We start from the raw sequence: 18,979 nt of genomic DNA on the forward strand, positions 1-18,979 counted from the left end.
CATTAATTGATTATGCAGCATTTTTTGGATCAGTAAAATGTTTTAAATATTTACTTATGAATGGTGCAAATGTAGAAAATACAGGTAAATTTGCAATTGCAGGTGGAAATGAAGAAATCATTCATTTATGTGAACAAAATCATTCATCATTTGAAAATGCAAATGAAACAGCAATTGAATTCCATCGAAATGATTTATTCGAATATATTTGTGAAAATAACCTTGAAAAATTGGAAAGTCAGAAAATAGATATATTTTTGACAGTATTAGAAAAATTAGGAAGGGTGTGTATTTTATATCATAATTATGAAATCTTATCATTTTTGATTAATGATGGAATGAGAATCACAGATGCAATTATTAATGAAATAGGTAGAATGGAAAATATGTTTCTCATCAAACACTTCCTCCTCGAACACAGTCATGTTCCAAAAAATTTTTTAATTAATACAGAATTAGAAAATATTGAACTTATAAAATATGTTTTAGAAAATGAAGGTATTGATGTTAATGCAAAAAATATTTATTTGTTCGATTTAATATTTATTTTAATAATTTTCTATTTCAAAATAATATTTGGAAATTATATAAATTATTTGAAACAGCACTTATGAATGCATCTTATAAAGGTTATACAGAAATAGTTAAATTACTTCTTGAACAAAAAGGAATTGATATTAATGCTAAAGATATTTATTTGTTTTATTTGAAATTTATTTTAATAATTTTATATTTCAAAATAATATTTGGAAATTATTTAAATTATTTTATACAGCACTTATGTATGCATCTAGAAATGGTCATATAGAAATAGTTAAATTACTTCTAGAACAAGAAGGAATTGATATTAATGCTAAAAATATTTATTTGTTTTATTTGAAATTTATTTTAATAATTTGATATATCAAAATAATATTTGGAAATTATTTAAATTATTTCAAACAGCACTTATTTATGCATCTGAAAATGGTCATATAGAAATAGTTAAATTACTTCTTGAACAAGAAGGAATTGATATTAATGCTAAAGATATTTATTTGTTTTATTTGAAATTTATTTTAATAATTTTATATTTCAAAATAATATTTGGAAATTATTTAAATTATTTTATACAGCACTTATGTATGCATCTAGAAATGGTCATATAGAAATAGTTAAATTACTTCTAGAACAAGAAGGAATTGATACTAATGCTAAAGGCATTAATGTATGATGTTTATTTTAATAACTAAAATTGTGTTCATCTAATTTTTTTTATTGACTAATATTCAAGATGATTCATAATTCACTTCACTTTGCCTGTTTTTAAAACCGTTAATGTAAGTTCCAGCTGCAAACGTTCGACCATGATCTCAAGAAGTCAACTTATCTCGGAGCATGCAACTCTATCTTTTCTTGCTTGGTCACAATACTTCAAGCTTTTCAACCGTCATTTAAAATTAGAGCATAGTTATTCAGGAGCATTTTATTTTTCAGATACAATTGAAATTAATCAAAAAATGATTAATGAATTAACATCGGCCATAAACAATATCCTTTGCTCAGACATTCCAATTGAACTTGTTCAATTACCTCGTAAAAATCTTATACAAATTTTCACAGAACTTGGTTTACAAGACAAAGTTGATCTTCTTAAATTTTGGCATGAAAACACAATAACATGTATTAAGTGTGATGGCGTTATAGATTATACGTATGAACCACATTCGTTGGATAAAAATAGATTAAAAATATTCGAAATCAGGAAATTCTACCAAGGATTCCTTCTTCGTTTTCCAAATCTTACCTCACCAAACAAAATTGACGAGTATAAAGAACCGAAACTTCTTCATCAAATGATCACTGAGTATAATGAATGGGTTACATTATTTGGGATTGATACAGTTCCCAAGCTTAATGAAATTGTTTTTAGCAAAAAGATTGATCAGTTAAAATTTGTTGCTGAAAGCCTTCATGAGAAAAAACTTTTTGAAATTGCTGACAAACTTTGTTCCAACTTTTCTAACAAGCGAATCATTTCCATTGCAGGTCCATCCTCCTCAAACAAGACTACCTTTGCGAAGCGTCTTGCACTTTCACTCAAATCTAACGGTTTTTCATCGTTAGTCATTGAAATGGATGATTTCTTTCACAATCTTGAAGACATTCCACATGAGCCTGGAGAAGAATGTGATTGGGAATCTATTGAATGTCTTAATGTTAAACTAATTGGCGAACGAGTTAATCAAATGCTTTTAGGCGAAACTGTTCCACGTCGAAAATATGATTGGACCAATGGAGTTAGTTATGATGATCCACATGAAACAATGAGGTTAGAACCGAATAGTTTCTTAATCCTTGAAGGTATTCATGGGTTAAATCCACAGCTATTAAATGTTCTTGGGAAAGAAAGAGTTACACCAATATATGTTCAAGCTCTTTCACCACTTAAAGTTGACTTAAATCATCGATTTCCATGTAGTGACTTAAGGTTAATTCGACGCTTGATTAGAGATTATTTGTTTAGAGGTTCATATCCACCTCGAGCAACATTGGAAAGATGGACAAGTGTTCGACTCGGTGAAATGAATAATATATTTCCTTACCAAGAAAAAGCTGAAATTTTCTTTAACTCTTCTCTTTTTTATGAGGTCCCTGTGCTTGGTACGATTGGGAAAGGATTGTTAATGGAGGCGTCTTTGCCACCAGAGGATGAGAACCCTGAAAGTCCAGTCGCAATTGAGGCAAATAACGACGCGTTGAGACTTCTCAAGTTGATTAGTTTCTTCCATCCATTGACAACGGAAATTGTGCCGCATATATCATGCATTTGCGAATTCATTGGTGGTTCCGATTTGAAATATTAGATTTATATAAAATAAAATTTTTAAATAATTAAGATTATTTATTAGATATAAATGTTGCATAATCATATGAATATGGGAAATTTATATCAAAAAATTTAATTGTTTGTCCAATTGATAATTTAAAATTTTTATCATTTAAATCAAAAACTATTTTTTAAAGTTCGAGTAGGACATTTAAGTATTTTGATGAGTGTACGAATGTATTAGAGTTAATTTTTATGTTATTCATTTTATGTTATTCATATTCATCAAATCGATTTAACCAATGTAAAAAATAAATATTTCAATTTTGAACGACAAAAAGAATTGTGAGTAACCGTTTAGATTGCGTTAAATGGATTCAAGAACAAATATTTCAACCTTTCTAGTTTTTGATGCAATTGTTCCAAAGTTTGAAGGTGCAGAACCTCGTGTGTTATATTGTTATTCTGTTGAACCAATGCAACCACACCAAGATGTAAATCAAGCAGGTTTATTTATTGCTTTTCTTAAATTTTGCACACGTTTCAGATGTGCGTCACCATGCGATTACATTGAAACCGGAAATTATCAAAATGGGCTTCTTGAACTTCGAGATAATGTTTGGATGGCAATCCGGAGAAAAAAGAATGATAATTCAGCGAACCATACATTTATCAAATTTTTACTACAAAATTGCAGAGAAATGTTTAATCTTTTCTTTCCCCAACTTACTCGCGATCCAGAAACAAATGAAATTGATGAGAAAAGCACCAATCTTATCAAAAGTGCATTTGCATCCATTGTTAAATCCACCATTAACACTGATTTAACCATAGCTCATCTTTATAACTCTACATTTAATCTCACCATTCCTTTTGAAATGGAAGATAATCTTTCGCAACACATTTATAATCTTCTTCATCAACGTCTTTCTCCTATAATGGGCATTGCTATTATGTATTCCTATTATTTTATCTACAGTTCGTTTCCACCTGATATATCACGAACCATTTCACTTGCGTTACGAGTCAAACTCCCATATCTCTTCCCACAAGCCCTTGCCAAAGAGGACAAGAAGCTTTATTGGACAATCGGCATGTGCTATCAGCCAGACGGCCAGTTATGTGTTTTTGCGCCTCCACTTTACATAAACGGTCACCAGTTTCCACTTATTGCGTTACGCTTTGGGAAAATCCGGTTTATTATTGCCCTTAAGGAGAATGTTCTTGTTTCACCAGAATCACTTAATTATATCCCGCATTATATTAAGCCATTAAAACATTTCTTCGAATCATTTAATGTCCGAACTATTGCAGGTAAATATAAAGGTCCATATTTACTTGTGAATAGTAATAAACAAGATCAATGTTTGAAATTCGCGTATCATAAACTCGCTGAACATGATATACCATTGACACAGGACTTGTTGTTGACTTGTAATTCTTTCGCTTCCGATTTCTCAACATATTCAAGTATCGCTTTATGCGGAAAATCGAATTTCTTCGTCTGGTATAGGAACTTAAGGATGAAAGAAGTGGCAATCATAATGAAAACAGATTGTAAAGAAGTATCAAATGCGATAAAATGGTGTAGAACTTTGGACGATGATAAAAATTTGAGTCATATGGAGGTGAAAAGATAACAAAATATTTGTATATTCGGAATAAAATAATTTGTGTATTCATTTTTCATATTATTTCATTGTTAAAATATATAATTTACTTCTTGGAAAAAAAGTAAAAATAGAATTGTTAAATGTAACAAATAAAAGTTTTCTGATACCTTTTTTATGAACTTTCGATACGAATAATTAGCACATTTTTGCGTTTTATATTGATTTTATATACACAAATAATTTTCCACAAAAAAATCTCATTAATTCTCTCCATCGTGACACTTCCCATTTTTTTTTTCAATGAGGCCAAAAAAATAATAGAAATTGCCAAAAAGTTGTTGCTGTTATCGCCAAATTCTTTTATAAAAGTGACTTTTTTGCATTCTTCATTTAAAACATAATAAAGCTAATGTTTCGTTTGATTTGGGAAGCCCTTTGTGCCACCACATGAGTAGGAATATTAGTATTATTTTTAATTTGTAATGAAAGAAAATTCTTCATTCGACAGACTTCGATATTTGACGAATTTTGTTGCCATATTTGAATAGGCATTGAAATTAGTTTTAATTAATTATTAATTTATAACTCATTTTCGCAGGCGTTGTTTTGATAATTGTTGCAATAATAGTTTGCGCATAGGAAGAAGTTAAGTTTAGGTTAAGGCTGCAAGAGATCATAATTCTGAAACCAATGAAATAATTAATTTTACATATAATTCATTTGATGAAGATCCATTTGTTGATGATTTCACTGTACTGTGAAATAATTTTGTAAATTTTGACACTTTTTTATGTAAAAAACTTATCGGGATTTATGCATTCAAATTTGTAGTCAATTTTCCTTTTTTTCTATACAATATTTTTATCGGTTACAGAAAAATAATGTCACAAGTTAAATAACAGCTCCACCAAAAATAAAAAGAATATAGCTTTATTTCAAAAAAATTTCAAGTTTTACCCAAATCAATTTTATTTTACGCATTTGCAGGTTGAGAATAAAGCTCAATGAATTCATGTTATAAAAATTCATTGGAACTGTAAAAAATCCATTTTTGTTACAAGAAACCGTAAAAGAATAAAAAGTGGCAATATAACTCATGAGCCAGGAAACCAACGAAGAAACCACAATATCTCAATGGATAAAGTCAAAAGAGGCTGATCTTAAATCTCTTGAATTCGACAAGCCAAATGTATTTATTGTAAAAAACGAAACTAATCCTTGGAATGCTGATAACGTTCCAGAAATTAAACATCCTGGTGCAGATTTTTTCAGAAGTGAACCACTTATCATGACACGAGATTATGATAGATTAGAACCACGTCCAGAAAGAAGCAAAATTCCTGAGGAATATTTAGAATTTAATTCTTCTCCTGGTGGTTCTTTAGGAAAATCATTAGATACATTAATCAATGAATTAGACCCATTAACGTCCATTCTTCCTCCACCAGATTCTTTATATTTAAAGGACCCAAGACCAAATTCTTCACCAATAATTGATTCTGACCTTCAATTATACAAACTTTCTTTTACATCTATAAATGCTGCCTGTGACTTTTTATGCCCAATTATCTTAGACGTCTTTCTTTTTGATGGCAAAATTGGAAAGAGAGTATCAGAAACATGGTCCTTTGTTCCACCACAATTCCACAATGAATTGTCATCTCACGAAGCCTTCAATAGTTTTCTTCAAGCACCACAGAGTATTTCTCTTGCAATTAATCGACCCAAATTATCTTCAACCGATGACTTAGAAAAGTCATATGAAGGTCTATTTTTAGTCTGTATCTTTGACAGACTCTTTATGAAGCAAGCAGGAGCTGCTGTTGATCAATATTATATATCACCCAAAGATTTTAATAAGCGAAAAGCTTTAGCAGCCATAAAAGAAATGAACTACGAAGGCTATAGGTTAACATTTGCATATGCAGCTCGAGCCATTTCCAAGATTCTTTCTGAAGGGAATTCGAATATTCAATTTCTCCGAGTTATCCAAACCACGACAGCCGATGAAGCGTTTCTGCAACATAAGCTCAACAAAGAGCGTAAGCATCCGCATTATTTACCTATTGATGCCCGATTTGTCATGACCAAATTAGATTCACCGACAAGTGAATTGAAACAGCTCCGATACTTCTTCAAGACAAATCCATTTTTCCGGCTTAAATATGAGAATTATTTAGTCATTAAGTTCAAGACTGTTAATTTATCATTAAAATTTGGGGTTAAAGGGCGAAACATTGCTGGCGATGTCACATATCGAAATGGTAATACATTACTTGACATAAATGGGCAAAAATCATATAAAACGCATTGTCAATATCATAGTTCTAATCCCAAATTCCATGACGAGATCATCTTAGAATTACCATATCCATTAACCAAAGATTTATCTCTTGATTTTAAGTTTTATCATTTAGATTCCAAGTTACAAGTTGCAAATGAAACTAATACATTAGGAACAGCTACATTAAGTTTATTACATGATGGACATATTATCGAAAATGGTGAGCATAAAATTAGTATATATGATCCAATTGGTAAATCAAGTGATGCGAAGTCGGTACTAATCATTGAGACATTAATATGTTCAAGTATAAATTCACCATCATCATCAGTAAATGAAATGATGAATGGTATCTATCAAAACTCGGATAAAATTGATTATTATTCACTTGCTAAATATATAAATCCATTATTAGATCAAATTATTAAAGATATCTCAGAAGGTAATCATGATTCATTTATAGCATTAACAAATGTCATTAATCAATTTCCATTTAATGATAAAGATTCAAGATATAAAGGATTAATTAAAGAGAATTATCAAGATAAAATTATACAGCCATATGATTTATTAAGTTTTTATTTACAATATTGCGCTTTACATAATGTAAATATTTGTGACTTCTTTAGACAATATGTATTATTTTGGAATGAATATATTGTTAAAGTTAATTTAGAGAAACGAATTGATATTAATTTCCCATTTTTCTTTTTAGATTTATTATTTAAATGTATATTAAATGATAAGAATTTAATATTCGATGATTCATTTAGGAATTTAATGAATTCATTACAAAATAATTTGACAAGTTTTCGAAGTGAAAGTTATGTTAAATCATTTAATGGTCATCAATTAAATATAGCATTAGCTATGTTTTATAAAGATTTATGTGAATTTTGTGATCGAGGAATTATAATAAAAATTGTCTCAGAACATATTAATAAATTCGATGTAAGAAAGAATCAATATGATCAAAGATGTTTCATTGATTTCTTAAGTAATTTCTTAACACCGAAAACACTTTTAATATTTTGTATCCCATTAAATGATGAAGATTTTAATACATGTTCATTTTCACAAATCTTTTTGAATAAATTAGAAGAAGAATTAGCAACTTATGAACAACTTCATGAATTTTGTTCATTATTATATTGTTTATTAAATTATTATACAAAAGAACAACTTAAATTAATATCATTAGGTATTATCCCATTATTAAATATCATTGGAAGAAATAGAGTTATATTAACTGAGAATAATGACTTAAATTTATTTATATTTCCATTTATTATAATATTATTCTTATTATCAAATTATGACTTAAATAAATTGACGGATGAAGTTAGTGAAACTTGTCGATTATTAATCGAAAAATCGAATGAAGGTATTAATTTACCAAATAAAATTAAAGAATTAGAAGGTATATTTGATAATAAAAGAAATAGTAATAAACGCTCATTAAATTTATTAGATGAAAAAGTTGCCAAATTTAAAATATTATCATTTAATTCACTTGATGCATGGAAACGAATTGATTTTCTTAATCAAATGATATGTATTAGTTTTGTACAATTATGTAATATTGTATATTCATTAAATAATTTAATTGTACCATTATATGACATTAAAATCTCGAAATATTTATTCCAAACATTTAAAGAATCGACAATAAACTTCATTAAAATTAATAAGACGAAAATATTTAAAGATCCACAATTTAAAGTCTATAAATTAGTCTTAAACTTAATTAAGAATTTAACACAATATAACTACGAAATTATTGATGAAATATGGACAAATGAACAACTTGAATGTAAAACAACAAATCGAACATATGCATTTTTCTTACGTGCAATTAAAAAACATGGATTAACAAATGACAAATTTAACATTTTAAAGAATTCTAATGTATATTCTATTGCAGAACGTTATATGAAGATTAATTCCAAATTAGAAAAACTTAATTATAAAGATGAAAATCATCATGATACTATAGCAGATTGTTTAGTTAAATTAGCTGATTTTTATATCCCTTCACCAGATTGTCGAGTCCAAGTTTTATTAGAGTTAGCACAATTACATTTACAATATCAATATGCAAGTGAAGCTGCAGTAGCACAATTAACAGCAGCTGCATTAGTTGCAGAATATTTACGTGTATTAGATCGATTACCTAATGTATTCTCTGATGAAAAACATCCAGCTAAATCATTCATTAGTGCATGTCCTTCAGCTTCAAGTGAAGTATGTCCAGATAAATTACTTGAAGACTTACCTAAAATACCTGGATTTTGTACAACGAAATATTTCTGTGAATGTGGTTTAATATTTATCATTCAAACTACTATGGACACATGTAAACGCGCCTCATTATTTGAGTTATCAACAAAGATTCATTCTTTATTACGTCCTTTAATTGAATATCGACATTTATGGAGAGTCTTAGAGAAACATTTCCAAAACGGAGAAATTTCATGGTCATTTTTGGATCAATTTGGTGCAAAGAATGATCGTTCGTTAGGTACATATTTCCGAGTTAAGTTTCAAACAGGTGAAATTTATATATATCGTGAAGCACAATTAGTCAATTTATGGCAATTTAGTAACAAAATTAAACAACGCTCAAACTTAATAGCGAATGGTAAACCAATCGAAATCATTAATGAAGGACTTGACTTTAATCCGGACAAATTAGAAAAGGATAAATTTTATGTACATATTAAATCAGTTGAACAATATTTCACACCAGAAGAAAAGAAAACTCGTGTTACTGTATTCGAACAAAATCATAACGTGAGTCGATTTTATTTCGATTTGCCTTATTCGAAAACTGCACAACAATCAATTGAACATTGTTATTTAAAGAGAACTATTTATACTCTTCCACATCCAATGCCATATATAGTGTCAAGAGTTAAAATACCACCAGAGAACATACAACAAATCGATTATACGCCAATAGAATATAGTTGCTCAAACTTATCCAAACAATTGGAAAATATTAAAGAGGCAACAAAAAGAAAAGACTTCAAGACAATGCAATTGTTGTTGCAAGGATCATTATTGGTGCAAGTAAACGAAGGCCCAAAGAAAATGGCGGAGGTGTTCTTGAATGGTTCGACGGAAAATCAAAACACTGCAAACTTAAGAAGAATATTTAGAGAGTTCTTAAAGGCAAATGAACAGGCGGTGAAGCTACACGGCGAATGGGTAATGAAGAACCCCGTGCACTCGAAGCTACAGGACGAAATGGAAATCGGTCTGAACAGGTTAACTTCTTCTTTGCAGCCGTTTTTAAAGTAAAAAATTATTATATTGTGAAATGTGACATTACAGAGCAAGAAAATTAATGTTTCGTTTTATGTTCGTCGAAAAATAATTTTCACATTTGTCAAAGTTCTTAGAGCTAACTGAAAAACGCTCTTTATTATAAAAATGTTTTGATGTCTTTCTTTATGTGGGTGTATGAGCATTTTTATAAATGCTTTCCTTATCAATGTAAATTATCAAACAAGTTTTTTATGTATGCAATATATACTTAATAACTCACTTTTTTCTCACAGTAATTTATTTCTGAAAACCAAGTGCCGAAGGAATTTCAATTCTTAGAAGAACTTAGGCAAATTGTTTTTTCTGTAAACAATGAAAATATCGAAGCATCTACTGAATCCATTATGAAAATATTTGATAACAAAAATTCATATACTCTTAATCTTATTATTTCTCAACTGGTTTATATAGCATTTTTTGCAAGAGCTCGAACTATGAAGACTGTCGAAGCTTATGTACATTTCATTAAAAAGATTGAAGAAAAGGAATTAGATATAAAAGAAAACAAAATAACTGAAATTTTTATGAGTTATCTTACCACACATTATGCTCGTGGTGAACCCCTTATGGAAAAAATGTTCCAAAATAATTATGCTGACCCAAACCATATTCTTAAAGGGGAAAATTATTACTTATCAGTTCAAATATAAATGTTGTTTTAGATATGTATAGTTTCATAATGTCGATATTTCCATTATATATATAGAATAGCTTGGAGATTGAAATAAGAGGTATATGTAAAAAATCTTTACCAAAAGAATAAAAATGCTTTATATTTTTAAAAGAAAACACAAAATATTTTTAGAATTTTTAAAATAATAATTAATTTATAAAAACAAACATTTATTCGCATTTAATAAAATTTAATTTGACCATTAGGAAACTGAATAACTTTTTCACCATTCTTTGAACGTTTTTCTTTTTGTCCATTTGCAAATATATAAATAACAGATCCATCACATGTTGAGATTTCGATAGTTTGGCTTGATTTATATTTATATGCTTGTGTACCATCTTTAAAATCAATAGAAATATCTCCATTTTGATAAAATATATATAAAATTTCATCTTTTTGTATCTTTTGTGATCCATTTGGAAACAATGTACCAATTGCATCATCATCATAATATATCATTCGTTTCCCATCATTTAAAATTATTTGATTTGTAATATTTCCTGGTTTATAATCGAAATTAATTTCTGATTGATGATCATAAGAAAACAATTCATTAAATGAATCTTTTGAGTTTTTATTTATTGTTTCTTCGTTTTCGTTGTGATAATTTGATTTACTTTCATTTACTTTGATGCTTTGATTTGGAGTTATGTTAACTTTTTTATTTTCTGTGCTTTCTTCTTCTTCACTTAAATCAAAGCTGATTTCATCGTTTTTTGTTAGATCGATTTTGATTAGTTTTCCAGTTGATTTTACTTTGTTTTCTTTTGGTGATAATGTTTTGATGAGAGTTTGCTTTGCTTGTGGTAAAATTTCACTTTGATTTTCGTTGTTGGATTTTGATTTATAATTGTGATCAATTAATAATGCTTCATTTGGAACTATGGATGGTAGTGGTTGATTTTTTTCATTTGTTATAGAAGAAGTACTTTGATCTTTTTCTTTTAGTTCTTGAATTTGTTTAAGTAAATTCATTTTTTCATTTGCCCACTCCGTTTTTTTAAATCTGTACTTTTCTTTTAGAGCTGTGTATTTTTGTTTTAGAAGAAGATGGTTTGCTTCACTGAAAATTGGCTGAGAAAAAATTTGTCTACTTTCGTATTTTGCTTTTTCTCGAGCAAGCTTCCTTCTTTCATTTCTTAATTGTGTTTTTTCGTTTTCAAGTTGTCTTTTCTTTTGTTTTATTTGTTGAATTGTTTTTTCAAGATGTGTTATTAATTCCAAAATTTGACTAGTATCTATTTCATTATCTTCTTGATTATCTTGGGTTTCAAAAAGATCTGGAAATTTTTTTGAGAATTTTTGTCGAAGATTTTTAAAATCAATTGATGAATCTGAATATTCTGAATTGCTTTCATTTAGAGCTATCTCTTCGTTTTCACAAAACGATCCTAAGTCTTCAGATATGGGAATCTTTTGTAATTCATTATTGGGATCGCTCATATGAAGTTAACGTACATATTGACCGTTTAGCAACATTCGTACCCTATTTTACTTACTTGCCATTTTTACCCAAAGGATTTAATATTTTCAAGAAAAATCAACATGAAACTGAATTTTACACAGGTGTTACCTATAAAGTGTGTTAAAATTTTATAATATTTTAATTCTCCACAACAAATTACATTTTAAGATTTGATATCATTATTTCTCTTAACTTTTATTCTTATCTATTCACTACAGCCATAAGCATGTTCTGGGTAAGAAAAAATAATCTAAAAACAATAGATGAATTTATTAATCATTTATATATACATATTCTTTATTATTTTATCTATTAGCTCTACAAAGTCTGGGAAACAACAAGTCTGGAAAGTAATAATGAACTGATTCATCTTTAACAGCAAATATTTGTTTGGATATTTTTATAATACCATCAATTCCACGTTTATCGTGGTGATGTAAGAAAACAATTTTATTAAGTGGCCCATTAAACACACCACAATGATATAAATTTGTCGGATATTCTTTTTCTGGACAAGGAATTAAATCATGAAAATCATTTTTTTCTATTCTTTTTAAATCATCTTTTGGAAAAGGGTGACCCAAAAAGCTAAAAGATGTCGCATTTATCATTGTAATATTTAATCTAATTAAAAATTCATTGTGACAAATATCTTCGGCTCGTTTACAATTTTTTATAATTTCTTCATAAATCGGAAGCATTAATTCAACAGCTCTTCTTGAATAAAAATATCCAACACCACCTTGAAGGAATCCTGATAAATCAGGAAGCTCCACACAACAACCAAGAATTACCGGTTCTTTCAAAGGATCATATTTTTCTTCTAGTGATTGATAATATGATTCTAATAGTTTTAAGTTTACTGAATTATCATCTGTAGCTCTATGAAGCCAACGATAATTCGTTTCATAATAAAAGTATGAAAGTCCGAAATATGTTTTTCGATAAATATCAATGCTTTTTGCATCATATGTTTTGCTTGGCTTGATTTTAGATGTTATTTTTCTGTAATAATCAGGAACTTTAAGATTTAAAATATCATCAAAATATTCTTGTGTTGTTATATTAATATCTTCCCAATCAAGATATATGGCTTTATAACCTGGCATCTGATTTAATTCATTAACAAAATAAATAGTCATTTTGATGGGGTTTTGACTTTTTGGCATTGTGACAATAATAAATAACACCTTATTAATGGTGTTGTTATTAAGTATTTGAGTGTTTTTAATATTGAATCGAATTCTTTTACATGAATATTTAAACTTCCAGATTATAATTAAATATATAATGGAAAATATATATGCTAAAATAACATATTTATAATTTGTTTTAGCCATTTTTGTCTAAATGGCTCAAATTTATTTAAGTTTTTCAACGTTTAAAGAATTCTTTATAAGAACTTTCTTTTATGTATTGAAATATAATATTTTAATTAAATCCATATAAAATGGACCATTTTACAATATGTAGAAGTAATAAATTTCTAAAATTGCTATTACATTATATATATTGTGTTAATTTTATAATAAATGTGATATAATATAGAATGCGCAAAATATAGGAAGACGCCTACAGACACCCGTATGACACATGTATGACATAATGTTAAAGCATAAATAGAGTCATGAAAGCGAAAAAAATACAACCAAAAAATGAACCTTATTCTTAACAAAATCAAGCCAATTTTTTCAATTTTACAGAGATCTATTAATAAATATAATTTTGTATTTTATTTTAAAAAAAATTGAAATCGAAAATTTATTGATTTTTTTGAAGTATCATTAGATAGAATATAATCAATATTTTGTATTTATAAAGGTTTTATCAAAATTCTTTGGTATATTTTAGAGAAATTTTCCATTTAATCAACAACAAATTTCAATATAATAATGCGACATGTGAACTGAAAAACATTTTTAAATATCATAAAAACATGAAAAAAAGTATAAATGAAATTAATATATAATCTTTATAATAAAAATCAGAAGTATTTTGATCACTGAATAAAGTTATTCATTAAATTAATGCATTTCAATAAAGAAATGCAATTATTGTAAATTTTGACAACAAGCTTTGTGATAATGAGGTTTTTGAGTTGACTTTTTGTAAATTTTAAAAAGTAACGATAGAGCATATCAAACAACAAACATTTATATAAAAGTGACATGGTGATTTGGCCGAAAGAAAGTTGAGGAATCTCATAGAAAGTATTGAATAAAAATAAAATTAGTTTTGAAGTCAAAATATGCCACATCAGAAATGGAAAAAAGCACCAACGAAAATTTTCCCACCCAATTAGAAACCAAAATGACGACTGCTCTTGACAAACCTCAACTTGCACCAAAAGTGGAACCTTCTGATAATAAAAAAGTTAAAGAAAATTCATCAACAGAAAATACTAATATGCAAAATACTTCAACGCCAGATTCCCAAAACATGTGCTCCATGGACCCTAAAGTTCTTGAGTTTCCATGTGGTCCTCAATCATTTTATGGTGCAATGAAAATAACTGTTTGCAGTGGTTTTCCTGTTGTCCATGGTGCTAAATTATCCCCTGGCTACTCTCAATTATTTTTTGCTCCAATGTATACACTTCCAATTACTTTTTATTCATCTGAAAAGTTTTCACTCAAAATTGAACCGTATAACAAAGATAAACTTGTGCATGACGAGAGAGAATATTACTTCCCGAAAAATTATACGCCAGAAAACTTCAAACAAATTTTTCCAGGATCATATCATTCTTCAACCATCGAAGGTCCGACATACCCAGAAACGGCTGAAAAATTTATAACTTCCATTTTAAACGAGGGTCCAATAACTATTTTTGTAGTTGGAAATCAATCATCTGGAAAATCCACATTCACAAAATATCTTGTCAATAACCTACTCAACTCTTATTCTAATGTTTATTATCTTGATTTAGATCCTGGACAACCTGAAATCTTTCTTCCTGGATGTATTACGGCATCTAAAATTAACAGGTACTTACTCAATCCCCCTGAATTCAACTTTAGGTTTGCTGGTAATAAGCAATTCATTGGCTCTTTCTCACCAACAAAAGCATTTACAAAACATGTTGAAGTTCTTTTTAAACGGCTCCCCACAGACACTTTTGTTGTAATCAATTCATTTGGCTGGATCAAAGGATTAGGACTTGAAATACACCAAAACCTTCTAAACATAATAAAGCCAAATGCCATTATCATGTTACACAAGGCTGATGAGACTCCAACGGTAATGAGCAATTCACAGATCAACATTGAAATTATTCCACGCAGAGGGCCAAACATGATTTTCCCCAAAAGACATAGAATCCTTAGAAAAACAGCATACTTTGAAAGGAACGTGTTGAGTTCAAACAAGTTAATTGTGGCCTCGATATCATCATTCAGATTAATATTTCTTGGCACACAAGAAAAGCCATTAACTGAACTGTGTGGTGCAACAGTTGCGCTATGTAACGAGCCAATGAATTTTTGGCGTGAAAAACCAAAAGTGTCGACATTGTACTCAATGCCATCGATCTGGTGCAACTCAATTGCAATGATAAAATCGGTAGACGAAGAGCATGGAACTGTGTCCATCTACTCGCCAATCCCACATGTAACGTTTAATGTCATTGTGTATGGGATCATTAACACATTCAAAACGAATCCTCCAAGTGCACCACCAGCTAAAGATATCGAACCAGTAGCAGTGGACAATGAAAAGAAAGAAGAATCAGGTTAATCTGTGTAATTTTTCAAAATTTGATACCATGGAAATGAATAAAAAGAACTGTCAAACATTTGTTCACAATGTTTAAGCATTTGTTCTGGTAATTAGTTTTGTCGAAATTTGTAGATATTTCAAAATTAAATTAAAATTCAATTAATCCTTTTTAGAGATATGTATTAAGTGATAGTTCGAAATTAAATGTAGGTTGGGAAATTAGTGTTTTTACTAAATTTGATTAATCAATTAAATTTTTCAAAGTGTATCAAACTTTTCACCTGTTTTAACTTCGTCCGTGTATAATTCGCGTGGCAATATGTTTGGATATGCGTGCCACTGGCGGATTGATATATCACCATGTCCTCCTGTTAATGTTCGTACTTTCCCATCTTTTGATGTGAATGTGCCTTCAACTTTATCAAAAATGAGTGTCGCAACGGGATTATCTGGGACCTTAAATGTGACTCCCCATGTTGTGGCATTGCCTACGTGCGCATGAACCTCATAAACGCCATCTTCAACTTCAATTGTGATCGTGTAATTTGTTGGAATAAATCCGTCAAGTTCTCTCAAGAAAGCCCAATCTTCATGAGTGATTGTCATTTTGCCCTCCGGGTAATGTTTCTTGTTCTCGATGTCATATATTGAAAGATCTTTCATTCCCAATCTCATGTCATATAAAGATGAGTGGATTTCGTTGAAAGCAATGAAGCCCCAATCTTCCCAGCCACCAAGTTCAGCTGCGGAACTATCAACAGCAACATAACGTTCTCTGATGCCGAAACCTTTGACATTGATTCTCTTTCCGTTCCAATCAAGATAACCATCAACTTGGCCACTCCAGTTGTATCCGTATGTGATGGAGTGTTGTGTGAGATATGATGGTTTATCTCTCCCATACCATAATGGAAAACCTTGTGGACGATGCCAGAGTTCCGCTTTGTAGTTTTGGCCTGGAAGACTTATGAGTAAATGCCATGTATGATCTGCATTGCATTCAACTTTGAATTGAGGACCGCATGTGACAACGACTTTATCTTCAAATTTTTCAATGGAAAGTGTGCCCTTTGGTTGCTTAATAAGCTCGTTAAATGCGTATCCTGGATATCTACCAACCTTGTAGATAGAAGATGGAAGTTGTTGAACTTTACCAAATCCTTTTGAGAGGCCTATAGAAACAATATCAAGTTGTTCAACTGCTAAAGAAAGGATTGAGCCACCACAACAGTATGTTTCTCCATCATCTCCTTCAACAACAAAAGATGTAAGCCAGTCTAAGAAGCCACTTCTTACATCTTCCTTAACGCCTGACCTTGCTTCGTCGTCAAGTGTAACACCTGGGTTTTCTATTCTAACCATTAAGAAATGAAGTGATTTACATCATCGGAAAATCGGTGGAAAAAATGAAAAGCGCCCAGAAACTTTTTGAGATGTCTCACCGTTATCTCAATTTCATTGAAAAAATTGATAAGCGTTAACGATCGATAGAAAATTGGAGAAAAGCGATGTACACTTGAAAAATCAACCAGCTTGATGATGATGTATGTAAATAAATTCTAAATATATTAAAAATGTTTCTTAATAATAATATGTTGCAATAATTTTATTAGAAATACTATTCAAAACCTCTAAAGACATCACATTTTAATAAATTTTTTTTCTAGAAAGATATAGATTAGATAGTAACTTTAAAAAATTCTTTATTCATGTTATTTTATTCGGTGTTTACTTCATAATTATGAATTAATTCACTCATTTCATTCTTAAAGATATTATTATGTAACAATTTTTAGATATAAAACATTTTTAATATTTTATTAATACAAATTTACAATTATGTCAGGACAGAGGTTGGCTGCAGATATCTTTGCTCATCTGGAAATTGCATTTGAGGAATTGTGCTCGGCAAAAGGGGCTCTATTTCCGGCTCATATTCATAAAGCAATTTGTACAGTTCTGTTGTCACATTACACATTTCGTTATCTGCTTGATAAAACATGTTTACAAGCCTCAAGAAAATTGGTTCTATTTCATCACTTTCGAGTTTTGCTTGTAATTGTTTCATAGATTTTGTGTTCAGTCTTTTTGTAGTTTGCAACAGAAGTTTAATTGATGTATTCACGAATTTAAATGAAAAATTTTCTGTTTTTATTTCATTCATAATTACATTTGCGATAGTTATAAATGGCTGATACGAATAATTCCTTAAAAGTAATGTTGCGATTTCAATTCGTGTAACATTAGAAACATTTCGATCAAGAAAAACAGATGACAAAGTCGAATATAAACTCTTTGCATCTTCTTCTCTAATTAATTGGATTAATTTATTTAATATTATAATCGAAATGGATTCCATCGAATTATCAATCGCTTTATTATTAATCGAATTAATAATCAATTCAATTAATTGACCAATATTCGAATTACTCAAAAAAGGAATTATTAAAAAGCATTTTAATATTTGTGGCCCTAACTTAGTTTTTGCAAACAGTTTTGTAGCAGATATTAAGTAATCAAATGACGTTATTTGAATTTCATTAATTTTTATGATTTTTGAAATGGCGTTCAAAATTGAAATAAAAATTGACTGGTGTAAATGGTTTTCATTCAATTGGAACGTTTCCTTTTGAAATATTTCGGTTGCAAAAAAGTCGGTTAAAATTTTTCTTGCTTGTTCGTCTTCTGTCGTATGTAAATCATTATTTAAGAATGTACTCAAGATGTAAATTGCATGACATCTTAAAGAGAATATAAAATCACCATTTGATATGATACTTCCAATAAAATCTATAATTGTTGTATCACCACTATCACCGAAATTATATAAAATTCGATGCAATGAAGATAACGCATCATGTTGAGTGAAAGGTGATTCATCAAAAGTACGGATCAAGTTAATTAACATTTTATACGGCATGAAATATGTTGTAATTAATGGAATTCGAGGATTTGTTTCGATGTATGTGTATAAAATCGATTTAATCGGATTCAGAATCGGATTTTTCTTCACTTTCTTTCGACCGGACACTAAAAACTCAACATTTTTATTATCTTTAGTTAAATCGATTAGTTTTGTTTGACT

The 18,979-nt window shown here is 29.2% G+C and overlaps 5 protein-coding genes across 5 annotated transcripts; 4 read left to right on the plus strand and 1 right to left on the minus strand.

Annotated features, from left to right (window-relative positions):
* Positions 1 to 1,499: 1,499 nt before the first annotated feature.
* Positions 1,500 to 2,846, plus strand: GO595_001561 (Phosphoribulokinase / Uridine kinase family protein; the record flags this gene model as incomplete). The annotated part of the gene is made up of 1 exon (XM_067914373.1): positions 1,500 to 2,846. One exon carries the CDS (start codon positions 1,500 to 1,502, stop codon positions 2,844 to 2,846), a length of 1,347 nt encoding a protein of 448 aa, XP_067778137.1.
* A 334-nt stretch (positions 2,847 to 3,180) lies between these two features.
* GO595_001562 (vacuolar fusion CCZ1 -like protein) lies at positions 3,181 to 4,449 on the plus strand (the record flags this gene model as incomplete). Its single annotated transcript, XM_067914374.1, has 1 exon — positions 3,181 to 4,449. One exon carries the CDS (start codon positions 3,181 to 3,183, stop codon positions 4,447 to 4,449), a length of 1,269 nt encoding a protein of 422 aa, XP_067778138.1.
* Positions 4,450 to 5,518: 1,069 nt separating this feature from the next.
* GO595_001563 (Dedicator of cytokinesis family protein) lies at positions 5,519 to 10,009 on the plus strand (the record flags this gene model as incomplete). Its single annotated transcript, XM_067914375.1, has 2 exons — positions 5,519 to 6,982; positions 8,459 to 10,009. 2 exons carry the CDS (start codon positions 5,519 to 5,521, stop codon positions 10,007 to 10,009), a joined length of 3,015 nt encoding a protein of 1,004 aa, XP_067778139.1.
* Positions 10,010 to 14,487: 4,478 nt separating this feature from the next.
* GO595_001564 (Polynucleotide 5'-hydroxyl-kinase NOL9) lies at positions 14,488 to 15,912 on the plus strand (the record flags this gene model as incomplete). Its single annotated transcript, XM_067914376.1, has 1 exon — positions 14,488 to 15,912. The coding sequence occupies one exon, from the start codon at positions 14,488 to 14,490 to the stop codon at positions 15,910 to 15,912; it is 1,425 nt and encodes a 474-aa protein (XP_067778140.1).
* A 240-nt stretch (positions 15,913 to 16,152) lies between these two features.
* Positions 16,153 to 17,256, minus strand: GO595_001565 (uncharacterized protein; the record flags this gene model as incomplete). Its single annotated transcript, XM_067914377.1, has 1 exon — positions 16,153 to 17,256. The coding sequence occupies one exon, from the start codon at positions 17,254 to 17,256 to the stop codon at positions 16,153 to 16,155; it is 1,104 nt and encodes a 367-aa protein (XP_067778141.1).
* Between the last annotated feature and the right edge of the window lie 1,723 nt (positions 17,257 to 18,979).

This window comes from Histomonas meleagridis (assembly GCF_020186115.1).
Source record: "Histomonas meleagridis strain 2922-C6/04-10x chromosome Unknown contig_146, whole genome shotgun sequence".
Classification (NCBI taxonomy): Eukaryota; Parabasalia; order Tritrichomonadida; family Dientamoebidae; genus Histomonas; species Histomonas meleagridis.